This window comes from Dama dama, chromosome 12, assembly GCF_033118175.1.
Source record: "Dama dama isolate Ldn47 chromosome 12, ASM3311817v1, whole genome shotgun sequence".
Lineage (NCBI taxonomy): Eukaryota > Metazoa > Chordata > Mammalia > Artiodactyla > Cervidae > Dama > Dama dama.
This window is the reverse complement of record NC_083692.1, coordinates 72,940,877-72,967,454: the sequence shown is the minus strand read 5'-3', so window position 1 is coordinate 72,967,454 and position 26,578 is coordinate 72,940,877. Positions and strand designations below refer to the sequence as shown.

Here is a 26,578-nt window from a genome sequence, read left to right as displayed (position 1 = left end):
AGGTGAAGTGGGGTGAAGATGATTTGAATGGGCCCTGGTGGACAAGTGTGGTTCTGGCGGGTCCTCTCTGGGGAACAACAGGAGAATGATGAGATCTGAAAGGCCAGGCTGTGCTCGGAGTTGGGAGCATAGCTGGACTGTGGTATTCTCAGAAGAGGCGGCTTCCAGGGTAGGTCTAGGCCACTTAGTACCAGCAGTTTTGTCTTCACTTTCATCTGGGGCAGTTTAGCATGTGGGTGAGAGCATAGCCTTCAGAGACACAATCCTGAGTGTAAATCCTAGTTCTCATCTGTAAAATGGAACTAATCATTAAGTATAGCTCAGAGTTGTCATGAGGATTAGATTGCGTTATAAATAAAAGTTCTTCTGTGCAGTTCCTGACACATAGGAAACACTCAAAATTAGCCTTTATTGCTACTGTTACTTGTTCACAAGAGTATTGTTCAGCAGGAAAAGGGAAATGGCTAGATTGGACCTCCACAGTTTTGGGAGGGAGGGACTGAAGAGGTCAGAGGGTGGAGAAGGAAAAGCAGTGGGAGGATATTGTGTTGGGTAATGGGAGGGGATGTGGGCTGACAGCGTGGGGCCGTGGCAGGGAAGACAGTTCACTGATGGATGAGCCTGCGTGGAGGACGACGGAGAATAATGTCACGGGCCAGACAGGAGACATAAGGACAAGAAAGATTTGCAGGGGTTCTCAGCTCCCCAGCACGATGACGAGGTGAGCAGTGACAACTCATGGAGCAGAAGAAGGCAGTCTTGACCGTGAGTGTGTGGAGTTGAAGTATTAGTAGGACATATCCCAAAGTGAATTCATCACTTCACCGTCATAACTGCTTTGTGTCCCACTTCACTCCTCATTTGGTTCTGTTTATTTTTGCTTACTTGAGAGAGAAAAAGAAGAGGAGAATCTGTCTATATATCTGTCTACTACCTATTTGTCCATCTACCTACCTCCCTGTCTGTCTATCCTTCTATCTGTCCGTCTACCTACCTCCCTGTCTGTCTGTCCATCTGTCTGTTCCTCATGTGCTTCCGTGTCCCCAGTGCAGCTGGTGACATGAGGAAGCAGAGCTGACAGTGGGTCCTGGTGCAGCCCCTGACGGCAGGCGCCTGGCACTGCGGCTGTGACTGGCCTTCACAAGCCTGTGGCCCGTGTGCAGGGGGAAGGGGCTGTGGCCTGGCAGTCAGGGTCCCTGCTGCAGCCGTGTTGGCCCCATTTCTTCGGGGGAGTTGGTCCCTCCGATCCCTGAGTGAGGTTTTCAGACCTGTTCTTTGGACAGTGTGGGAACATGGGAAGAGGGAATGTGAGGTGGGAGGAGAACTTTGTAGGGTGAAAAAAATAGGCCCATTATTTTTTAAAAATCATCCGAGGCCTTTTTTTTCTTTTCATTTTACTTTTCAGTTTTGTTGACTAGTGACTTGTTTATTCCATAGCGCTTCCTCAAGCAGCAGCAAGCACTGGGTGACGTGTGGTGGTTCCTGAACAACTGGCTCCTAATGGCGTATATGCCCTCCCTCACTTCCCCCCGAGAGTGCAGTTCTGGATGGGACTCTGTACATGGAAGGCATCCCAGCTTACTCCTAAGTGTTGCTTGATTTGGGCACTTCCGCTGTAAAGTGGCCCCGAGTCCCCAGATGTGGACAGTGAGTTCTGTAGCTACTGAGGAAGGTATAATGGTCTGATTAGAGGCTGTAAGTGGAGTTTTAGCAGGTTCTTTCCTCACCAGATGGTCTTCATACAGACACCAAGACTAGGAGTCTGATCGAGTTCCTAGACAGGGAGGAACCTTCGGGAATAGATTCTCACCATCCAGACCGAGTTCTGTGCACACTATGGCAGAGACGTGGGGTGGAGGGACCTCGTTCTAATAGTCAAGGCTGGCTGTGCCCTCCCAGCCTCCACGTCTGCAGAAGAGGAGGCACCAGGTGGCCAGGCTTCACACACGCTCCAACTGTGAGTGGGTATAGAGTTGGCCAGATAGGTGTGGAAGCCGGGCGCTCCAGGCAAAGTTAACCCACCAATTACTTTACAACATGGAGCCCAAAAAAGCTAACTCATGGTGGTTATTCCAATCAAACCTGTTTTCAAATTCACACTTTATTATTACAAGGGATTCACTACAGCTCCCTTTATGTCGGAAGGCATTCAGCTTTAGCTCTTTAGGGGACAAACTGGTGACAAAAGAAGGGAAAGTCTTCTTACACAGTGGTGTATGATGATGGCAGATTCTGGGCTCTGAGACTTCTACAGGGAGACCAGGAGAAACCACTGTGCTGGGCTGAAGTGTCGTGAGGGCCTTATGGAGACGGTACCCTGTCACCTGGGCTTGGATGGGGGCTGGGAATTAAAGATGTGGGGGTCGGAGCAGCCAAAGGTCCGTCATTCAGGACACACACACAAGCACAGCTTGGCCGTTCCTCACGTCTCACAGACTCTTCCTTGTTAACAATATACCTGTAGTGTGTTGCACTTGATGTGAACGTGGGGAGGAAGTGTGAGCACTTGTAGCTGGACCGCGGCACGTCTCCGTGGCCCTCCTCTGGAGACCTGAGAGAGGTTAGCAGCTCTGAGTAGTTGGCAGGCATGGTGGAGGGAGCAGGGGGTCTACACGTGGGGTCTTTGCAGACACCTCAGCAGTGGGAAGGGTGAGATTTCCGTTTTGTAATGAGGTAATTTACTCATGTGTTACAGATTCAGGACCACATTTTTCTAGTGGTCTCAGAGATTTTCTTCAAACTTCAAAACAAAGGCTGGCCTTGCTGGCCCTGATGAAGCACCAGGTGTGCCGAGTGCAGGACTGAGGCGGGGCCTGTGTGTGGACTGAATTTCCTGCTCTCCTGCCAGGGCTATGTTTTCCTCCATCCTGTTCCCTAAATACTCTTTCTCTATTTTTAGATGTAGGTTTGTTTTTTTTTTCCAGGGCAAGGGGCCACATCTGATGCTGCCAACATTGCTCCCCTAAGAGCTAGCCATCTCCAGAAACTTTCAAAAGGGCAGCTGAAAAGCCGTATTGCATTTTTCGATCCCTGTGTACTTCTGTTGTGAGGCTCAGGAGTTTGAGTGGGTCTGGATTTAGTGCTGGGCTCTACTTGAGAACTCCAGGAATGACTGCCCACCTCCAGTCATCATAAACCCATCTACCCAAGACATCCTTATAGTGGATCTGAGACTCCATGACCCCTGGGTTTTCTTCTCTAACTTGAAGTCCGTGATCATAGCAGAAGGCACAGTTCTACCTAGACCTGTGACAGTCCTTGGTGGATGACGTGGTTGGTGGTATCTGACTCGAATGTGGTGATTTCACCCACCTTTTAGTTTTTCCCTTCTCTTGGATGGCCAGGGTACCTAGAAGCAGCTGTTAGGGGTCATGAGATGATCTGGAATGCCTTCTCAAATACAGTCAATTTGTGAAGGCATTGCCTGGATGGGACTTTGCGCCTGTGAATGGGAATGGAGTCCCAGGGAGTTTTAGTGTTGGCCTCTCACACAGAGCTGCCAGCTGGAGGGTAAGTTTCCACCCCAGATTTCTGGTTGGAAGGGAAGTGTACTCACTTGGACTCCTCCGGCTGTGCCTGTCAGCCCCAAGTCACTGCCGAGACAGCTCTCCACTGCCCTCCCAAAGGCCAGCCATCTGAATATGGAGGAGGTGTCCAGTTATGTTTCATTAAATGCTTTGAATTTTCTCTGTAATTCCAAGAACGTCCACAGTTTCCAGGTTACCATGCTGTCTTTTTTCCTTTGGCCATGCAGTGCAGCCTGTAGGATCTTAGTTCCCTGACAAGGGATCAAACCCATACCGCCACCCACCCCCACCTTGCCCCGCCCCGCCCCGCCCAATGGAAGCACAGAGTCCTAACTATTGGACCACTGGGGCATTCCCATTCCGTACAATCTACATTTGAGCTACCCTGGGCAGCTGAAAAGCCGTATTGCATTTTTCGATCCCTGTGTACAGAGTAGCTACCCTGCTGCTACTCTGACCACCTGAGCTGTGGCTCAAGAAGGTGGTTTTCGTTTTGCTTATCTTCATGCAGAGATGATAGAACCATATCAGGTGTGATTTATGATCGGATTACTCCCAGCTAAAAGTCATGGATGATTTATTTATAGTTACTACTGTTGTCTTGTGCCCTTTTATTTCTGAAAGGTCATGTGTAATCATCTTGATTGATCAATTTCTCTGTTTTCTGTAGAATTCAGCATTTTATGTGGACTGTGAGTCATTGGTTCGAGCCCTTCACGAATTGCCTCTCTCACTCCGACTCAATGTTGCTGCTGAATTGGTTCAGGTAGGAACCCTGATGGCATCTGGAGGCTGGTGTAAATTAGGGCAGAAGAAGCAAACTGAAAAACATCTCCCTGCAGGATGTCTCAGAATCAGCTTTTCCTTCCAACAGGCTGAGGGTTTTGTATTGGGTAGAATTTTGTAAAGTTTTGAGGGAGAACGAAATACTTTTCAAAGTTTTTATCCTGTTTTATTGATACATTTGGAACATTTTAAAGGATAAAATGTAATGGAGTTGAATGAAATGTAAAAGTACAGAGTCTGGCTTGTGTTGCACCCAAAATGTTTATGTGCCAGGCTCCGTGTGAGGCACTCAGGTTACAGTGGTGGACAGACAGACCTGGTTCTTGCCCTCATGGAGCTTAATCTGTTGGGAAAGACGGGTATTAATCAAGTTGCCAAATTGCACTAAGTCCTGTGAAGGATAAGCACCGTGTGCTATGAGAGTATGTAATAATGAACCTGATCTACTTTGGTATGATGTTAGGAATGACTTTTCTGAAGAAGTTACAGGTAAACTGAGAGCCGAAGTATAGGAACACTTGAGTTGAGATTTAAAGAAAGGTAACCCAATCAGATCTGTAATAGCAGTGCTAGTAATAATGACAACAATAACAAAGAATATTCTGGCTGCAGAGTGGAGAGAAGACTGTGAGAGTGGGGTGGGTGTGTCGGGGAAGTCTGCATATGCACACCCATGCAAGATTAGTGTGGATGAGGGGAGGCAAAGTGAGTGGCTCTTGCACGGTTCTGGTGAGTAATGCTGTAGCCTGGACCAGCAGTGGTGAACTGGACTTTACCAAGAACTGAACTACAAAAGTAAAATTACTAGGACTTGGTGAAATACTGGTAGTGGAGCAGGAGCAGGCAAAGAATTCTAGGTGTTCCAGCTTGTGCAACCCAGTGGTAGCTAGTATCAGCGAGGCTTGGACAGTATGAGTTTGTTCTGAGATTTCAAAGTGAAAATAATAGTAAATCGAATGTTGAAATCTATAGTTCAGAATTAAGGGTTAGAAATATAAATTTCGGGGTTACAACCAGTATAGGGTAGGTAAGAGGAGCCACTGAATGGGATAAGAGAGGAAGGGTCCAATGTTAAACCAGAAGGAACTTAGAAATTTCTTTGAGACTTGACTGGATTTTTTTTTTTTTTTTTTTTTTAAAGTGAAACCCTGGGCAGTACTAAATAGAATTCGAGCAACTAAAATGATCAATTTTGTTCTGCAGATGAATATGATGCCAAGCTTAAACTCACCATGAACTGGTTACCCATCCAATTGCTGTTTCTTTGGCACTTAACTTGCCTAAAATTTAGGGCAAGTAGAATTCAGGGCTGGGGGACACTTCAGGACTGAGAAGTAGAAAGACTGGCATTTGCCTCTGATGGGGAATCACCCTGGGGCTTCTTTAGGCATGTTTGGGGTTGTCTTAATGATAGGGCAAGTATTATTTTTCTTCTGGGTGTCCAGAGATGGTTAGAGTTCGGACATACTTGGTTTGGTCCCAGACAATGAGGAGTGGTTAACAGGACCTCATTGGGGTGAAGGTGATGGGGATCCCAGAACTGAGGAGAGAAACGGGGGGAAGGGTTATGAGAAATCCAAAGTGAAGGATGGCAGGCCTTAGGAGGAAAGATATAAAGTAATTACAGGAACTTTGAAAACTTGGCTAAAAAGTTTTAAAATACCATCCCTTCCCCGTTACGTAGAGCAGTTATTCTTAAACTGTGTTTGTACCTTACTCACCTGGGGAGTGAACAGACAGACAAAAATAATGCCGGACAGCCAATCCAGACCATCTGAGTGATTACAAGATTAGAACAGGGGCCCACATCCCAGCTCCACCCTGCACACTGACAGTGCTGGGCGAGTGTTTAAGTTCGTGTGTCAGGCTCTACTGTCTTAAAAGCCCTGAGGAGTTATTAGCAAACTGGATCTGCTAAGGATGCTTAAATGTACAAGTAAGGGGATAGTGGTTCCAAGAGCAGCTGAACCTCCTTCTGAATCTACCCGACTGCTGCCAGGCAGGTCACCTCAGTCCTCCCTCCAGAACTGTGGTTCTCAGTCGTCTTCTACATTACAGTCACCTGGGGGGAGGCTCTAACTCTATTAAATTACAACATGTAGAAAAGTGCACATGTAAATTTTTATAACCATGGAACCACCATCTAGATCAAGAATCAGAATATTGCCACCACCCAGCCCTGACCCAAGGCAGTACTTCCCTAAAACCACTATCCTGACTCCTACTATTCAAGAGTTAGTTTTGCCTGTTTGGGGAGTTTTTACAAATGTAATCAGATAGAATATTTTCTTTAGTGTCTGGCAATTTTTACTCATGAATGACCGTTAGTAACATTATTTTTCTTCTTAATGAATTTGTCCCTTCACCTCTGTATTTGTGCATTTTAGTACGAAGAACAGATCTGGTTTACTTATTACTCCTCAGTGCCTTTTACAGACGTCTGCCTCGTCACAGGCTTAAGTGTGTATTCACATAGACCTGTGGTTCTGTCTGATCTCAGGCCAGTGATGGGAACACATGGGGCTTTTGATTTCAGCTCTAATCTGGTTAGCACAAGGATGGGGTGAACATTGAGGTGTCCCACATTTACCCCTGTTAATTAGAAGGGGTGCTGGGGCAAGCCTGGATGGAGATACTTTGTGACCTTCCTGCCTGAACTGAATTTCCTACTCCACAAAGTCTGATGGCTTCCTCTGCTTTAGTTCCTGCTTAAGCAAATAGGGCAGGGCTCATGGTTTTAACTCCGATATTGTGCTTCTCTTTCAGACGGCCCTTCCCTTAGAGCTCCCTCAGGTGAAACCAAAGAGAAATAATGATGGCAAAGGACTAGGGATGCAGCTTAAGGGGCCCTCGGGGCCTGGAGGAAAGGGGTCCCCCTCTGAGATGATATCCACCACCGCTGGCTTCCCCATGTACCCGGGTAAAGACGGCCCAGGATCGGGTCCTTCCAAGGGTTCTCAGAACCCCACTTCCCTGCTGCAGTTGGCAGCAGATCATTTGGAAGAAGAGCTAGATCTGCTGCTTAATTTAGATGCGCCTGTGAAAGAGGGAGGTGACATCTTCTCAGACCAGACAGCTCAGGACCTGGAATCCGAGAAAGGTGGGGAGGTGGTCCACGAAGAAGCAGGTACGGTTTTCATTTTATTCCCCACCCATCTTCTTGATTCTGGTGTTTTTCTGAGAATAGCTTCACCTCCATCACATCCCTACACATCTTCATCGGTGTCTGCCATCGATCTGGCCTCGTTCACTGACATCTATTTCTGTGCTCACATCTCCGCTTCCCCCTGAGCTGACCTTTCTGACAACATCGTTCTCACTCGATAATACTGGCCTTCCAAAGCTGCTACCTGCTTGATTGCAATCTTAAACCTGGGGCTACAAATTGAACTCATGCTATAAAAGGCATTTAGAGCCTTGTGGCCTCAGCTGTGCAGAAGCAGACCTTTTAATCGACTGTCTGAATGGACCTGGGGACCAAATCTGTGTGCTTCTTGCCTGCTATTCCGCTTTTGTTTAAAAAGGAGGAGAGTTCCTCACATGCCCGTTCTGTGAGATGGTGGCCCATCTGACAGGGAGAGGCCTAGTGACTGCCCCGTCCATACACTGCCCTCAGGACCCTCTGATGGCTTTCCAGGATCACTGCTTAGTAAAAAGAAGACAGAGCTATTGGTCTTTAAAAAACAAAACAAAAACCTCATGAACTGTGAGATTCACCATTCAAATAAATAGAAGAGCAAATCTACCCCATTTATGAATTTGTTTAGGTATTATTGGATCTTCTTAGGGAGTAGGCACAATACCAGAACGTTTCCTCTTATTGGTGGGGTGGGGTGGGGAGTAACAACTTGGTTGATTTCTCGCATGGATCAAACCCCAGGGAGGCATTAACCCTCAATTCTGAGACTAACGTGAAGTTGTTATCATTGCGTTTATTTTCTTAGAACCTGCAAACCCATCTGTGTTGGAAGAAAAGAATGTGGCCTCGGGGCAACCAAGTATATCCAGAAATGTTACCGAGGAAGAGCTTGAAGACTGGTTGGACAGCATGATTTCCTAATGACAAGGAAAGAAAGGGAAAAAGAGAGAGGGAAAACAAAATGAAAACTGCCTGAAGCCAATTTTGGTTGCCTTGTAATGGTGCGCAGGCCCAAGGCTGTCCTAGAACAGCTGGTTTACAAGCACCGCCCAAGCCCATGTGACCATCACGCTTATTAGTGCAGTAGATGCCTTCCTCCATGTTCAACAACATCTGAAATAGACATTTAAGAGGCTCGCTACATTTGTTCTCTGGCTTAGTAACTGAGTAGATGCCTTAAGGGCAAGAGATGTTTCAGCCCTTGTTTCCAGTTTCTTCCTCTGTTTACAGCATAGCAGGTGCTGCTGATGAAGAGAAGAGAGTTAAGCAACCAGGCATGCATTTGGCCAAAATAAAGACACACTGGTCTGTAGATTTTTTTTCTTTCTTGTGTGGGGGGCTTTGGGCTATTTGTTACTCCCATGTCCCTTCCCCTGCAGTCAAAGGGTGGTTGGGAATCATCCAGAAGGTGGTTCATTACAAGAGGCCAAGCCGTGGAGTGGTGTGTATGACTTTATTGCAGTGGGCACTTCATGTTACTTAAGGAGATTCACCTAAATAGAGCAGCTCCACTACTTACAAGGGACCATAAAGCGTTGCTCAATTTGGCTTAAGGTTGAGATTTTTTTTTTTGAATTTTCAGTACAGTACTTCTAATAACAGCAATTGATAAGCTGTTACTGAAAAACAAAAATCTTATGAATAACTTTTCAAGTGCAGTTCATAAAGTAAGAGAAGATCAACACAACTAAATGGAACTGTCCATCTTGAACATAAACATAAAAAACTTGCATAGCTATATCTAAAGAGGTTTTTAAGGCACTTAATCGATGTTTCAGTGTCGACAAAGTGGTGGTTTTTTTGTTTTCTATTTCTTTAACTGCTTAAAGCTTTTCAAGCTGATTCTGGATACATTCACTAGCAAGTACCATGGGAAAAATTAGACTGCAGTTAAAATGATTTTTTTTTTTTGTAGCTCAGACCATGAATCACTAGTGGGCTACTGTCACGTGGCATTCAAGTGTTTAAAATTCCAGGTTTTATGTATCTAAAACTTCCTACATCTCCAGCCCTTCCCTCAGTGACGTCATCCCCATACACTAGTTAGAACTGAAAAACGTGAAGACTTTCCACTAGAGCTTCCTTGATGCTGTGCCATCCTTTTAACATTTTGACGGGTCATCTCCCACCATGTAAGTCCATTAAGTACAAAAATCCAAGTCAATTCCGAAATATCACAAGTATGTAATGAACTCTTCCTTGTACGGGAGGCCTTTAGGAAACGGCATTTTTCCAATGTGTTGCAGAATTGTAAGAGAAGGATTTTATTGACCATCCAGAATATGGTGGAGGCGTCTTTCATTCCCATTTATCCAAGCTGATCTTCGTACTGTTTCCGGAAGCAGTCACCAGCTGGGAAGAAATCCCAGCACCTTTCTTGGTACATCTTCCAGACGTAAGATTCCTGAAATAGTGAGAACCAACCACAGTAAGCTGAAACCCAATTTATTTTCCGTCTCTGTCTCCCTTTGGGAATATTGATGTGGATGAGGTCCAACTGGCACCGTTCTCTCTTGCTCTATTTTCAGCCACTGCTCCCCGCTCCAGGCTATTTTGGGAGCAAGAAGTCATTTCTCCCTTCTCCTGACCACCACCCCCCGCCCCAACCATCCCCAACAAAAAACCCCCAGTGAAACCAACTCAATGATTGCCACTAAAAATACTTAAAGATTTAGCAGTGAGTTGATTCCGCATCATTTGTAATTGGGAGGAGGCAGAATGGATGAGGAGACAGCAGTGAGTGCCCACTGAGGCAGGGGCCAGGAGAACCAAGGCTAGATACAGATGCCAATTGCCTCTGAGTGTCTGAGCCATGAAGTTTTCCTACAAAGCCAGTGATGTTTGAATATTCCGTAACCTACCTCTTCCTCCCCTGTTCTCTGCCTTTATGTTTCTTGTTCATACTTAGTCACAGAATCCCTCTGACACACACACTGTCACATCCACCCCTTCGCGTCCCTGCGTCACCCACATAGGAGGTCGTTATCTTCCTCGCGCTGTCTCTCCCACCCTTTTACTCTGACGCTCCTGCTCTCTGCGGCACCGCCCACTCGGCCTCACATTGTCTTTTTCTCTGTTACCGTTCTCCCCACCTCCGGTGATTCTGCTCAGAAGCAGCAACCCTAAGGGCTTAGCAAACGCCAGTGTGTGCTGGGAAGGATAACCAGGAGACCTTGTAGAACAGATAGGAGTTTGCCTTAAAATTTGACTTCGTAATTCACAAAGAGATGGTTCACAATGCAGGAAGCAGTGGGGAAATGCATGGAAGAGATGGATGGAGTCATTTCTCTACTGAGTTTTGACTTAGGAAGGGGAAGCTCTAACACAGGGGTGTGATTCTATTAGATATTTCTCACCTGTCCCGTGTGCTCTGTCTCGTCTTTATTAATCAAATACATGAGGAAGAACCTGGAACAAGGAAAAAAGCTTTAACAACCGAGAGAAAGACAGTATTAGATACTTTGGTTAGAAAACTAAAGTTCATTTACTCAAGTGAACTGGGGAGAGGATCAAATATATTGTTTAGCATCATGTTGACCACTGTACCTTTCAGAATTGGGGAAATGTGGTGTGACAACATACACCATTATTTTCTAATAATAATATACATAAATCTCAAAATGAGCCTTTCTGTGAAAAGAGGCCCTTTAACGGGTGGCTTAGACGGTAAAGCGTCTGCCTACAATGCAGGAGACCTGGGTTCGATCCCTGGGTTGGGAAGATCCCCTTGGAGAAGGAAATGGCAACCTACTCCAGTACTCTTGCCTGGAAAATCCTGTGGACGGAGGAGCCTGGTAGGCTACAGTCCATGGGGTTGCAAAGAGTCGGACACGACTGAGTGACTTCACACTTCACTATCACCAAACCTTGAGCTAGGATCACTTCTGAGGAAGCATTGTAGCTACCATTTTATTGTTTTTTAAAAAATTCTAATATAAACAATAAAATGATAGCCGAAACTCTAACCATATAATTTTTAGCTGGCCAGTTTATCCTCTTATAGGAATGCAGAATTGAAATCATGTGTATCTCAAAGCTATGTCACAGAAAAGTACTGAGTGTCACTCAGCTGCCCTGATTTTTTCAGAAGTGTTGTTTTGTTGTTGTTGTTTTTCCAGGCAACGGGGGTAGGCCAGTGTAGTTTCCCTTGCTCTAACCAGGAGGCTTGTGTCTAAGGTTTGAGTATGTCTGGAACACAGAATCATGGGAGGCTAGGGCCTGCCTCTCAGCTCACATTATGCAATCTCAGAGACAGCATCCAAGGAAATCGGCCTGTGCCCTTCAGGAAAATGACCGTGAGGCTGGTGAAAGGAAGAGAAAGCGTAGACAGCATCCTTGGGAGGGTGAGGAGAGCCTAAACCCCAGATTTTGAGTTCTCCCAGGATATTCTTAGGTTTACAGTCTCAGATTGTGGCCCACAGTGAAGCAATAACTACGTTCCTTCCTTCCTTTTATCAGACTAAGAAAGGAAATGTGACCAGTATCTTGTCATATAGGACATTATTGCTTTCCTAGCACATTTAATTCACAAAGCACAATTTTCAGGGGCGGGGGGAAGTTTTAAACATGAATAAGACTGGTTCTCTCCCCTCAAGCTTGCTAGTGGAGGGGCACAGAGAAAATACACTCATGTACAGAGTGCCATGGGAAGTACCTTCGAGAGTCCCAAGTGTTTATCCACGGGCCTGAGATGAGCCACAGGCTCACCTTTTCTAGAAGTACATCCATCCGGATCACCTCCATGAGGATGCAAACAGCGATGAACACTCATGGTTTGAGGAAAGGTATGCCCAAGTGATTTTTTTTTTTTTTAAACCTGTGTTTTTTGTCTTAAACTCATTTTAGCAAAAAGACATTGTTACTTCTCTTTGACAATAACCTCCCTCAGTGGCAAGGCCCATTCTATCCTAAAGAAAGATTAGAGTTTTCTAAACAATACAGGGTAGACACAGAGGGGAAGGGCCAGGCCAGCTAGCAGAGCCCAGCAGTTTCTTTTCTTGAAAATGATGATCACTTACAGAATCTGAATTGTCAGGTGATGTATATTCCCTGCAAATTCTGTAAGTTTCCTAGGCAGTCTGTGGCACACAATAGACTCTGAATAACTTCTGCCCGAATGAGATATTTATTATTTACCTACTGGGTGCCAGGCCTCAGGTGCTGGGATACAGCAATGTGAAAACACACACATCTTAAAGAAACCCAGCCTGGAAATTAACCCTGGAATCCAGCATCGTGCAGGTCAGGGGCCGCCTTGACAAGAGCAAATAGGAATTGGTGGGGAGGAAGGCCAACTGCAGGGGAGAGTGAGTGAGTATTGTGAGAGAGAGAAATTGGAGACTGTGAACAGGCACACTTTTCCATTTTTTCTGGAAGAGAAAGAAAAGTGGGGCCATCGCCATTTTTCTTTGTTTAGGATTAGAAAATATTATAAGGTGCCAGGAAAAATCCCCAAGAGAAAACCTGCTGGAGGCAAAAGGACCTTGGGAAGGGATGAGATCTAATTGCAGGTGGAGAAAGCAGAAACTGTCTGCACACATCTAGGAAGACAGGAGAGGCAGGGTATACGGCAAAGATATGGCTCATGGGGACTCCTGCAAGTTCTTTCCTAATTGCTCCTACTTTCCAGAGACCAAGGAGGAAAAGACGTTAGCAGAACGCGAACTGTAAGACGTTCACTGCATTTAACTCACTGCTCTCCCCCCAACCCTGTCCCCTCCCTCTGACCGAGGGTACTCACAGGTAGTTGGCTAAGTTGTGCTCTTGTAGGGTATGTGTTTCAAAACCATGAGGGGTCGTGTCAAAGTAGTCATTGCCAATCCCACAGATGAAACATTTAGTCTGAGAAAAATAACAGAAAAGGCATGAGGAGGCGTGACATTACAGGCAGTTGGAAAAAGGGTGATGATCTATAACTGAATTGAGAGATACTGAAAAATATTTCCTTTTCGTGCTTCAGGCTGTTAGTCACCTACCCCACAGTCTCATGTACCTAGCTTCTGGCTAGCGCAGGGTACCTGCTCTCATCTAAGCATGGGGCATGACAGAGGCGGCAGGTGGGAGGCGGGTGGGGCACCGAGGGTGGAGCAGAAGAAATGCCCAGAGTTGGTAGATGGGCACAGATAAGAGGACAGGCATGGAAAACAAACTTGGGTAGTAGTTTTGCCTAGGGCTGAGGAAGAGCAGAACCTTTTGTTTAAAAAATCCATTTGCCAAAAAAAAAAAAAAAAAAAATCCATTTGCTGTGAGATACAAAAATGGAGTTGGGATTAGTAGAACGGTAGGTACCTCCATATCCTCTCGTACTTGTTCTTGCTGGTCTCTCAGCTCCCCGAAAGCATCAATAATAAGACCTGGAATTTTAAATATGAAAACAGAATGCTTTGCATAACCTGTTTAGTAGTTCAGAGCAGAAGTCACTTTGTTTAAAAAATAAAAAGGGGAATTATGAAGCTGAATGATACAATTAAACCAAAATCAGAAAAAAACAAAAACAAAACCCACTTGTGTTTTCAGATGCTGCATCCTGGTTAATCACTTTTCCTGGTTCCTCTTATTCCACCTCTCTGCAATATTTGATGCCAACTACTCCTCCTTGACTCTTTCTTCTCATCCTTCTTTCCTTGTCCTACTGTTTGCAGGGCTGTTACTTTTCTGTCTTCCTTATCGGCTCTTCCTCTTCTAGCCCCTTAGGCACTGATGTGTATCGATTGGGGTTCCTCCTCAGCTTTTCTGCTTTTAAATCTCCACACCCACATCTTCAACCACCACCACTAATGGATCCCATTTCTTTTATTTTTGCATTCATTAATACTTATTTTATATGTCCTTATTTAATATTTTTATCCTATACCATTCCTGATTTGTCTCCTAAAAGACGTATTAGAGTTAACTGCTTGTTGGTCCTCAACACCTGTATGGCTCATAGGTCTCTCAACTTGGCATGACTTAAACTAAATCTATCACCATCGTTCTCTAATTCCTGACAAGCTACTAACATACCAGTACCTCTCCCTGTGAAGAAGGAAAAAACATGTCACTCTCACAGCTCCTCTTTCTGCTCCTTCCCCACCCCATTGCCTGGGAGGTAAATGATCAGGGCAGAAATCATGAGTGTCCATACTAGCTACAGGAGATAATTAAGAAGTAGAATAAGATGGAAATGATCAATTCAGATTTGGCAGTGAAGGAGGGTGGTCCTCTGCAAGGATGTTCAAGTTTCTTGTACTGCCTGGGTATATCTTTGGCCTTTCTATATAGTAGATGTCTAGAAATGTCTTGTTTGAATGAACGAGTAAGTGAATGCACAAACCTATTTACATAAAACAATTAAGTGATAGATGCAGAAAGGTAAAGAGATCTAGACTGAGCCCCGTGCACACAACATAACGGGGAAGCATACCTTGGATGATGGCTAGCAGGATGACAATGACGAAGAAGAAGAAGGTAATGTCAAAAACGATGCGATACATTTCATACGGGTCCCCAGCAGGGTCTTCAATTTCATCACCGATGCCACCTCCAGCTCTCACTCCCACGTACATGTGGAACAGGTAACACTAGAGAAGAAAAATCATGGCAATTTGAGTAAAAGCTGAAGAGTTTTGCTTGTTGTTATGGAGATGGTCCGATCATTCATGTAATTAAAAATATGACTGCCCCGAGGCAGGAGAAGGGTACGCTTCACAATAACACATTCATACTGCCAACTCTGGGTTTGCACCCTCTGCTGTCTATAAAGATGTAGAGACTGCTGTTCCAAGTAGTCTTTAAAAGATAGTTTTTGCTCCTTTTCTAAAAAACAGTTTTGAACTATTGGACACACACATGAGAATTCACTCTAGGTGTGTATAAGATAAAAGGACTTTCGGCTCTGAGGAGGATGGCATAGGCCAGATATGAATTTTATCTCATTTAATTTTAAAGTGCCAGCCTCCAGGAAAAGGCTCCCCTCCTCCTGCGTTCTCTGCACACCTAGGAGCGCGGGGCTCCCCACAGCATCTCCTCCAAGCTGCATGCATGCACCAGGCAGGGCTCACAGACCAGGCTGCCCCCCATCCCTCCTCCTGACTGGCTGTGATGGTGGGTTCGGGATGCAAGTGTGGGAGGCAGTCTTAGGGCTGGTAAATCAAAAACCAGGGGCATCACAGGGCCTGAGCTGGTCACACTGGGGCTTTAGCAACTGTAGTGTTGCTGTCTCACGGGGTGCTTGCCCTGAGAAAGTATATGGAAGGTTTTTAGCCAAAAAGTGCCTCCATTTTCTGGAAAAAGGATCACGGTGGGGGAGGCGGGCGGTGGGCAGTGTACTGTCATTGGTCTCTAATACACACATTCTTTTCTTATAAATGTCTAGAGATGCTGCTGCAGCTAGGCCCTTCTAGCCCTGCAGAGCTGCCCTGACAGGACCCTGCTGCCCCGACCCAATCCCACTGCTATGACATTTTCCAGATGACACGTGTTCTGAAAAAAGCCCCACTGGCTTGCTGAAATAAACTGAGCACCAGGTTCATGGGATTCTTTGCTCGCCGCTCTCAAAGGCAAAGAATCCAAACTTCCGTTAAGATACAGACATAGGTAACTCACATCTTTACACACACGAACGTGGACAGATGACAGCCCGCTTACCTGTGTGCTGCTTCCACCTGGACCCAGACAAGCGGTATATCCCACCACTTCCGTCTTTCCAGGGCCCGCCTCGCTTCTGGACCAGACATCAGTCTTCTGTTCTCGTCTCTGTCGTGTGTCTGCACTCTGCCCACAGCCCTGCTCCCCCAGCCAGGCCGGGCGGCCTCACAGGGAACTCACCGTCATCATGTCATCACACTTCATGTCAGGCTCGTCATCGTCTTCACTTTTGTTGTAGAACTTGCGGAAGAAGTTGAATGCCACCACGGTATAGAGATAAACCACCACGGCCAGGAGACCGACGGTCAGGACCAACTGGGAGCAAAGAGAGAGAGAGAAGAGGAAGTGGGTCTTCACCTTGAAAGGCTGGTGGGAGACTCCAAGAAAACAGGAAAGTGGAACGATGAGGGGATGGGAACGAAGGCTGTGACACTCCAGATGCCAAAAGAGAGATGAGACCAGAGAAGAAAAACAGGCTTCTTGGGAGAAAAGAGTAATGATCAGCTCTTACAGACTAAACTGGGTCCCTGAGATTCATATGTTGAAGCCCTAACCCTCAACACCTCTGAATGTGACTGCATTTGGAGACAGAGCCTTTAAAGAGATGATTAAGGGCCTTTAAAGGGGTGATTAAATTAAAACGAGGCTGTTAAGGTCGGCACTGCTCTAATCTGACTTGGTTTTTTTTTTTTTAACAAGAAGAGAAGGTTAGGACTCGGGAGAGATACCAGGTATGCACTGAAGCGTAATAAAGGGAAAAAGCTGCAGGCCACGGAGAGAGGCCTCAGGGAAACCAAGCTACCCACATCCTGACCTTGGACTTCCAGCCTCCAGAACTGAGAGGAAAATCAATGTCTGTTGTCTAAGCCTCCAGTCTTGAGCACAGTAAGTCCCCTAGGTACGAATGAGTTCTATTCCGAGAGAGTATTTTTAAGTTCAACGAAGTTAGCCTAGATACCCAACTAACACAACTGGCTATATAGTACTGTATTGTAACAGGTTTATAATACTTTTCACATAAATAATACATAACAGACACAAAAAATAAGACATTTTAAATTTTATAGTACCTTGAAAAGTACAGTAGGGCACGCTGACAACTTGAAGGTTTGTATGTAGGGGACTTACTGTATATTGTTACAACAGCCTGGGCAGACTAACGCCGGGGTGCTGCACGTGTAAACTACAGAGGGATTTAAGGATGATAAGAGTGATGGCACTCTAAGGATGGTTACTTTGGTTTTTTACAGAGAGAGCGATGACCTGAAGCTTCATGATGTAGCTGCTGCTTTTTATTTATTTGTAGTTGATGTACAGTGGTGGTTAGTTTCAGGTGTACATACAGCACAATGATTCAGTTATACACACACCCCCCTACATATTCGTTTTCATATTCTCCCTATAGGTTATTACAAAATAGTGAGTATAGTTCCCTGTGCTGTAAAGTGAGTCCTTGTTTATATTTTATATGTAGTCATGTGTATATGTTAATTCCAAACTTCTAATTTATCCTTCCCTACCCCCATTGGTAAAGAAACTGCATGAAATTAACACATTTGTAAATCAACTATACTTCAATAAAAAAAAGATAACTGAGTCACACTGCTGTACAGAAGAAATTAACATGACACTGTAAATCAACAATACTTCAGTAACATTTGTAAAAAATGGAAACTACAGATTCCTTGGGCTGGCGGGTATCCATCCCCACATCACAGTATTTCATAAGTAACCATGAACTGGGTAACTGTCACAGCTTTGGTCAAACATAAACATTCTTACAGTAACTTCAGAGTGACATCTTTCATAATGAAGAAACCTACCTTGGACCTTTGCTGGAGTCATAGGGCCTGTTTGTTTCTTGGCTTTTAGGAAGCACCATAAATGAGGACTACAGAAGACCTGCTCATCTGGCCTACACCAGGGAATAGGTGTTGGGCTTCATTTGATGAAGATCAACAAGATAAAATCTTTGCCCTCAAGTTGCTACACAAAAGGAAGCGGGCAAGATAAGTACCAGAACTGACATATTCAGTGACTTCTTGAACAATGAATTTAGTAACTTATATCTTCAATAGCAGACGTCACAGAAAGAAGCTGGTTTGGAAGTGCTAAAGTGCTCTTGGGTGAAATACTTAGCCTCTCTTGAGTCTCAGTACTCTTCTTTCTCACGTGAATATAACATCTACTTTGCAGGGTGGTTATGAGCCTGTTGCAACACTAGGCACATGGTACAAGCTAGGCACATTTTTTAAAAACCATCTTGTCAGAGTTTAGTCAGCAAGCCCATATAAAAAAATGAGTTGGCATCACCAACTCAATGGACATGAGTTTGGGTAGGCTCTGGGAGTTGGTGTTGGACAGGGAGGCCTGGCATGCTGCAGCTTATGGGGTCGCAAAGAGTCGGACATGGCAGTGACTGAACTGAAACTTTTCATTTAAGGTGTACTTTTGCTGTATAATGCCACTAAGCCAAATCCACAAAATGTGAGCTTTCAATATCTGAGTGAAGGGGAAGAAAATAATTCTTTTGATTAAAAAAACATATTGGAGAACTGGCATCCCATAAATCACATTTTGGGAGAGGTCACTTTTATAGGATAAAACATGGAAAAATAATACACAACGCTATTTCTCTGCAGATCCTGTAAGGAAGAATTTACCATGCTAAGCAAACATCTGTATCACAGGTTCTGTTATCACCTCCCCAAACTTTTAGCTTCTGTGGCAGCAAATGTCTATCTCTAGCTTCCCTCCATTCTTTTTAGTGTCAACCAAGAAACAACCAAGAAACTGTTGCTGCTACCAGAAGCCTCGAAGAAATAAACCATCATAATATCTGATGATCTAGCACCCTTTCATTTTAGAATAATTAAAAGTTAATTTAACTTTTTTTTTCTGGTTGGAATTTCCATTTTTTAAGGTGTGCAATGTGATGACTTAACGTATGCATATATTATAAAATGATCACCATGCTCAAGTTAATGAACATGTTCATCATCTCACACATTTCCTGTATGTGTATGTTGAAAACACTGAAGAGCTACTTTCTAAGCAAATTTCAAGTATACAATTCAGTAGCTTTAACTGTAATCACCATACTTTACTTTAGATCCCCAATGGCAATTTATTTAATAACTAAAAGTTTGTACTTTTTGACCAATACTGCCATTTCCCCCAACACCCCTTGGTAACTACTGCTCTACTCTCTGGTTCTAGAAGTTTGCCTTTTTTATTATTTCACATAAAATGACACCATACAGTATTTGTCTTCATGTGTCTGGCTTATTTCACTAAGCATAATGCCCTATAGGTTCATCTATGTTGCTACAAATGACAAAGTTTCTTTTTTTATGGCTGAATGATATTCTGCTCTATGTCCATAACAAATTTTATTTGTCCAGGATGGATATAGGTTGTTTTCATATCTTGGCTACTGGGAATAATGCTGCTGTGAACATGGGAATATAGATATCTCTTCAAGATACTGATCTCATTTCCTTGAGAGAGAGATATATACCCAGAAGTGGAACTGCTGGGTAATATGGCAGTTCTATACTGAATTTTTTGAGGACTTGCTGTACTATTTCCCATAATGGTTGTAATTAACTTCACCTTCTTTTCTCCTTCCTCCCAGAAAGATTTAGAGATGTGAGGGAACATGTCTCATTCATGCGTGGATTTGCACTTAATGAGGAATAAAATGCTAGGGAGTTTGTTGACAGGAGGAGCAATTTGGGAATTTTAATGAAGGGATTGACCCTGACAGTTCTGTAGTAGACAAACTGGATACTGATGAGACTGGATATAGAGCAATGACTATACAGCTATATACAGACATACACACAAACATGTATATATAGCTATGGATGTCTGCATGTAGCTGTATATATGTGTGTAGATAAATATCTATGGGGCTTCCCTGGTGCTCAGACAGTAAAGAATCTGCCTGCAATGCTAGAGACCCAGGTTTGATCCCTGGATAATTCCATGGACATAGGAGCCTGTCGGGCTACAGTCCATGGAGTTGCAGAGTCGGACACAACTGAGCAACTTTCACTTTCATAGATATCTAAGTCATTGGTTCTTAATTGGAAGTGTGTAGGCTACAGTCCATGTGGTCACGAAGAATTGGACACGACTGAGCAACTTCACTCCCTTACTTCCATCACAAGTACCTAGTGACTTTTCTAAGCACATACACTGATCTAAATGTTAAAGGTTTCTGAATCAAAGTCTTCTGCCTTTTAATTGGCTGCAATTTTGCAAAACCAATCACTATTCATTCAAGCGTTTGACCATGAAAGGCGCATTATACACTACAACACATATCTTCCTGTCATACACTAGTGTACTAGTTGTTATTGGTTATGATTTTTCCTATCTGTATCTTGGTCCCTCCCATTCTGCACCAGTATAAACCCCATACCTGTTTGCCATTGTGAGTGACAGATGACAGAATAGTCCTCAGAGTCTTGAAGCCCATTGCAATATCCAGAAGATGAGCAGCAAAGAAAAAGTTGTTGTAGTGGCCCAGGACTGACATGGTCGTGTACCAGGCGAGGTAGAGAAAGGACTGGGGAGTGGAAGAAATTGAGCAGCTTTTCAGGCATTCATGAAACCCACTTTTTCTCATCTTGGGCTGTGAACTGACCCAAGAATTGCCAAGTGAAGCCCCCCCTCAGCCTTATACTACTGAATGAGAGAGAAGTGTCCCCCCACACCCTAAGGCTGTCTCTCTTCCACGAGAACTCCCTGCATCTTCCTGGGCCGCCTCCATAGCTTGTTTCTTTGTGGTATCTAATGACATCCCTAGACTTGGGGGCACAGGATTTCACTTTCCCAGCTGCCATACTTACATTGTCAGTAAAAACAACTCCCAGCTTCCAGACATGGTACTTCATGTCGATGGAACTTAGCCTAAAGGGGAACAAGTCATTTCAAAACTTATAAATGTCAAGATTTAAGTGTTTAATAAGGGGAAAAGGGTGTTTTTTTTCTCTCTTGGGGTTTAATAAATCTATAAATACAGTTCTGAGCTTTATGAAGTTGTATGTGTTCACCATGAGAATGAGTGGCTGAATCACACATCCTGAAATTTTAATGTCTTTCTCCTTCAGCTCTATCAGGCATGAAGGCTGTCTTTACATTTTTTTAAAGCAGTATCCCCCCACTGCCCCAATATATTAGAACCTAGAAGAAAGACTTAGGCTAAACCAGAGCCTGAGCCAACAAAGATGATTATGAGTTTTGCCTCCAGCATAGGGAAGACAACTGGAAAGACAAAGGGTCTAGGCAGCCAGACTCTTGAGATTTAACTCCTAAACTCTGTACCATGACACCAGGGAGGCCGCCTCAGCTTTGGTCTCTTCCACTGGGCTAAAGTCAAGGGCATTTTTGTCCAAACCCAGGAGTTCAGCAATGCGTTCTGCTCCGTAGAGGTCTCCATATTTGTTGATCACCTAAAGCAGAGAAGAGAACAGGGTGAGCTCAGATCATGCACCACCATCAGTGTTTTCTCCAGCCCCGATGTCTCCAGAGCTGTGTCACACTCTGGGCTCTTTCAAGGGGTTGATATGAATCAAAATGCAAAAGGAAAATGAAGAGAAAAAATTACCCCCATAGAAAACAGAAGCAATAAAGACAATTAAGTGAGAAATGCTTTTCTGGCTATCATTTTGGAAGGGAGGGAAAAACCTAGTACCTAGAAAAGTGATTGTGTTAAGCTGTTTAAAGCATGAGTATGGGAACTAAGCCCCCAAATGACATAAGTTCATATAAAACCCTTTCTGTTGACTTACTCTCCTTGTGATACCATAAAAGCAGCATTAAATTGATCCATGTTTGTAAATGGAGAACTTGGAGAAATTTACATTTCTTTGGAGGTCATGGAATTCCCCTGCCACCCTGACAAGACATACCTTTCTCTTTACAAACTTGTCCCAGTAGTTATTAGGAAAAGATCTGAAAAAAGAAAATGAAAAAGGAGATTTTCTTAACATCAAGGCAAGCACATCAAGAAACTTGGCAGTTTTTGAGTGTCTGGACCTATGATCTTTTTGGTTTTTGTCCTGTTCATTGAAGAATTCAAGACTTGATTGAAGTTCAGAGTCACCACAGGTCTACCAGATTTCTGATCTCACTTTGTGGTGAGTTCTCATCTGAAGCACCGGAAAAGCTACTTTGCATTTTCTACTTCAAAATTATGGTTAAGAGCCAGGAAACACATGCAATAAACCTTCATCAAGTGCCCACTTTGGGCTTCCTTTGTGGCTCAACTGGTCAAGAATCCACCTGCAATGCGGGAGAACTGGATTCAACTCCTGGGTTGGGAAGACCCCCTGGAGAAGGGAAGGGCTACCCACTCCAGTATGCTGGCCTGGAGAATTCTATGAACTGTATAGACCATGGGGTCGCAAAGGGTCGGACATGACTGAGTGACTTTCACTTTCACTTCAAGTGCCTACCTTATAGCAGTACTTGGGGTAGGTGCTGCAGTCACAGTGGTGGGAAGTGTGGACAAAGTCCCTAACTCTGAAGCTTCCAGTCTGGAAATCCCTATTAGCTAATCTACATGGGGGTTTTCCTAATGGTGTGTTCTTCTCCTCTCTTCTCCATTCCAACATAATTCCTGTGGGGTACGGCTTCCCCCTTCTCCAGGCATCAGATCCCTCTCTCCTTTGGAAATGGTCCCTACACCATCCAAACCTTAAGCCCACGAGGGAACTTCTTCTGCTAGGCAGCTTGTACCAGCTCCACTGCAAATAGCTTCTTATTGTTAGAGTCAAGAAAGAACTGTTACTTCCACGTGTGTTGGCAGAAACCATTTAAGATATTTTGCTCCCATCTGGAAAGATTAAATGTTACCTGAGAGGTTCCATGTGAGTCTAGTTTGCAGCAAAGGAACCTCTGCCCTTGATGCAAGCATTCTTACTAATGCCTTCATTTAAGTCATTCTTGTTAGCTCTGGAACACAACAGTCTCCTACTCTATAGAGGCCACCCAAGTTGGTGATGAGGAAGTGGGGGGCACCCTCTGTCCATGGACCTTTCAGAATAACCCTGAGCAAATGCCATCTCTCCCATGACAGGGCGGCAAATCTTTAAAAAAATTTTTTTGGATATTTGAAACAGTCTCACTCTTAAATGTCCAAATGATTCTTAAAAACAAAAAACAAATGCTGGGCTTACAAAGTAAACTGCTAATAGATTTTATCTATGGAAGATGGAAATAGTTATTTTTATTTTCTTCTTTGTCCATTTTTCTGCTACTTGATATTTTTCATGTCCTATATTTAGAACCTAAAATAAACAAAACAAAAATAAGCCACCCTTCCTCTATCCACACTGATGTCTCCTTTCTCTTATATATTATACAAATGGTCTGTAACACACAACTCAGCCTTGGCCACATTTTGGCATAAGTGGAGGATTCCACAAGTGATGTTGAAGGGCCAGTGACAGAAGGCTCTGGTCAAGCCCCTTTCATAGATGTGATCTTACTTTGATCTGAATATTCTTGTCCCCTGACTAGACATGTAAGCTCCTTCAAGGCAGAAAGCATAATTCCACTTGGTAGTATTCCTTTAAGTGAGGGGTAGGCAAAGAACATTCAGAAAGGAAATGCATAAATAAGTGATACATCTGTATGTGAATGGTCAAGAAAAGTAACATAAGAGGCTCAATCTCTTCGAAATTATGCACAAGAAGATGTTATTACACACCTACCAGATTAGCAAAGTTATCTGAGGACAACAAGTGCTGACAAGGAGGCCGAGAAGCAGGAGCTCTCCCAGGGTGCTGGTTTAATGTAAATCAGGATAAATGTTTGCAGATCCTACTAGTCAGCAAATTCGTCTCCTGGTGTCTGGTCTAGAGAAACTCTTTTACTTGTGCACCAGGTATAAAAATATTCTCTAGAGCACTGTTTGTAACAGCCACTAGTTGAAAACAGCTCAAGTATCCACTGTCAGGAAAACAGCTAAATATACAATAATATACTCACCGAATGGAAAGTGCCACAGTTTTGAAAATGACCAGTTACAGCCACACACATCAACCTAGCTGAGTTCTTGAATGGGGTGCTGAGCAAATGATTCAAGTGACAGTACAGTGCGTATAGTTTGATTCCATTTATATAAAGTTCAAAACTAGTTAACATGAAACCACATGTTTAGGGACACATACCCACAATGAGTATCACTAAAATTAGGAGAGTGGTTAGCTGGGGTCTGGGGAGGACAGGGAGGATAATATCTAAGACTTCAAAGTTTTCATTGATGTTCCAATTTTAAAGATTTGTAGTTCATTTTATTACTATACTTTACAATAGATATGCATTCTATATCTTCTTCTATATGTATTTAACAACATAAAAATATGAACGCTCTCTATGACATAACAGTTAACTTTAAAAAAAGGTTACAAAGTACTACATGTACAATTATACCATTATTGTGAAGAAAAAGGTTCATTGAATGAAATGTTTTAAAACAGCTGTTCTCCTTATACATGCATTTCCCTATTCACGGGTATTTCAGCCACTTCAAATAAATGTTAACAACCATCCTTGTCAAAACAGTTTAGTGTACTTGTCTCATTATCTCCTGAGGATAAATTTCTAGAAACTGCACTGTCTTTTTACTGGGACTGTTAGGCCATATCATCTTGTGCCACAGACACAAGCGTTAACTGATAAATGATCTTTCTTTGGTAAGCTTTCTGTAAGTAATATTCAAAATTTTTGTACTATAATAACGAGGGCTCAGAAATGAGTCTTAGTAGTTTCCCTTAGTTTTAAGTGGGGAGATTGGCAGTGACCTGCAGGCAGAAACGTGGTTTTGATTTGCAGGCTCTCACCTTTTTTCCCCTAATAGTCGAGCCTTCCCTTACTAGGGACTATTTTACAAAGCTCAGCAGTGCCTTTGCAAAGCTGCGTCTCTCAATTTGCTTAACTAACTTTGGATAAGCAGCATTTTCTTCCCCCAAGGGTCAGGGCTGCTGCTTCTAGACGTACATATTTTATTGGTGCAGTCGTGTTTCAAAAGTTACCTTTGTTTCTATATTCAGCCCTGTTACTTTAATTTTCTTTCAGCACATTATCTTACGGCTCTCATTTTCCCTATTGTGAATATACTGGCATTAGCGCATCACCTTTGCTAATGGTTAACGGTCATTTCTTTTCTGAATTTTTATTGTGGTAAAATATGTATAACTTTACAATCTTAATCATTTGACTATATTTCCTGTGTTGTACAATATATTCTTGTAGCTTATTTCACACCTAAACGTTTTTACTTCTTACTCTTACCCCTATATTACCCCTCCCCTCTCTCCTCTCCCCATTAGTAATCACTACTTGGTCCTTCTATCAGTGAGTCTGCTGCTTTTTTGTTATATTCACTAGTTTGCTGTATTTTTTTAGATTTCCACATATAAGTGATACCATACAGTATTTATCTTTCTCTGTCTGACTTATTGGTGATGGCCATTTTTTTGTTTAACAGTGAAAGGAAATGTACAGCCATGTGACATCCCGGGACTGTAGGAGGTAGTATTCTCATCAGTCTACTAACAAAGAGGAAACTGAGGTTTATGGAACTTGATTCCCTTGCCCTAGGTCACAGAATCTAAGTGAGAGAGCTGGCTCAGTCCTCTACCTCTCTGCCTCCAGAATCAATGCCTTTTCCTACCACATTAGCAATTACACACATGCCTACCAAGAAGGCAGGCTTAACGCCACAGGTCTTAACATCATCACCCAGATGATCCTATTTTAGCTGCCCATGGAACTGCTTATTAAATTATATTGGGAGGAGTTCTGGTATCCGCTAGGCTATCTGTTTAAGGAGAAGACTTCTGAGACAGTGCTGTCATAGAACTGCTGTGCCATTTAGGGACTCTGAAGAAGCTGATCAGCTTGATCTCCAAACTCCTTGGCCAAGGAAACACTATGACTCAAACATGGAAAACTAGATTAAGTAGTATTGTGCTGGACCATCTGGTCTTAACTAAATATGCTCAGCACTTTCTGATAATATCCTCTGTCTGCCATTAAATGCATAGCAATACATACAACTGTTTGAGGAACAAGATGCTACTTTGTGAAAAGGCAGGGGAGAAAACAAGTCCCAGAAATCAAAGGAAGGCTTATATTAATCAGTCTCCAGGGCTGCTGGAAAAGGTATTATTTACAGTAGAAACTCCTTTTTCCTTTTTGGGGTGGGGGCAACTTACGGCGTGTTGATTACCAAGCGATCCCACTGCCCCTTGATGTCATCTTCGGAAGGCTGTTCAGTGATATACAGGCCATCAAACTCCAGCTTCCTGGCGATTTCTTTTTCTCTCTTGAATACGACCAAAGGGACCTAGGAGAGGGAAGACACTGTACTCAGAGCAGGCTTTCTAACGACAGCATCCTCTCCCATGCATATCTCACAAATGGGCCTTCCAATGTCAGGGCAGCAATCTCTTTGCAGTGGGATTCTTAGGGTGCCTCAGAA

The 26,578-nt window shown here is 43.7% G+C and overlaps 2 protein-coding genes across 2 annotated transcripts in view; one reads left to right on the top strand and one right to left on the bottom strand.

The window, feature by feature from the left end:
* Positions 1–8,764, top strand: part of AVEN (apoptosis and caspase activation inhibitor) — a 196,716-nt gene extending 187,952 nt beyond the window's left edge. Inside the window, exons 6-8 of the mRNA XM_061158247.1 lie at positions 4,198–4,293; positions 7,080–7,440; positions 8,258–8,764. Coding sequence (XP_061014230.1) covers positions 4,198–4,293; positions 7,080–7,440; positions 8,258–8,373 — 573 coding nt within the window. The 3' untranslated portion in view covers positions 8,374–8,764. The remainder of the gene's footprint in view (positions 1–4,197; positions 4,294–7,079; positions 7,441–8,257) is intronic.
* Positions 8,765–9,719: 955 nt separating this feature from the next.
* Positions 9,720–26,578, bottom strand: part of RYR3 (ryanodine receptor 3) — a 379,117-nt gene continuing 362,258 nt past the window's right edge. Inside the window, exons 93-103 of the mRNA XM_061158246.1 lie at positions 26,313–26,443; positions 21,999–22,041; positions 21,412–21,539; positions 20,937–20,997; positions 20,507–20,653; positions 16,258–16,392; positions 14,855–15,011; positions 13,741–13,805; positions 13,193–13,293; positions 10,809–10,860; positions 9,720–9,856 (exon numbers count right to left, since the gene is read on the bottom strand). Of these exons, the coding sequence (XP_061014229.1) occupies positions 9,761–9,856; positions 10,809–10,860; positions 13,193–13,293; positions 13,741–13,805; positions 14,855–15,011; positions 16,258–16,392; positions 20,507–20,653; positions 20,937–20,997; positions 21,412–21,539; positions 21,999–22,041; positions 26,313–26,443 (1,116 nt within the window). The 3' untranslated portion in view covers positions 9,720–9,760. The remainder of the gene's footprint in view (positions 9,857–10,808; positions 10,861–13,192; positions 13,294–13,740; positions 13,806–14,854; positions 15,012–16,257; positions 16,393–20,506; positions 20,654–20,936; positions 20,998–21,411; positions 21,540–21,998; positions 22,042–26,312; positions 26,444–26,578) is intronic.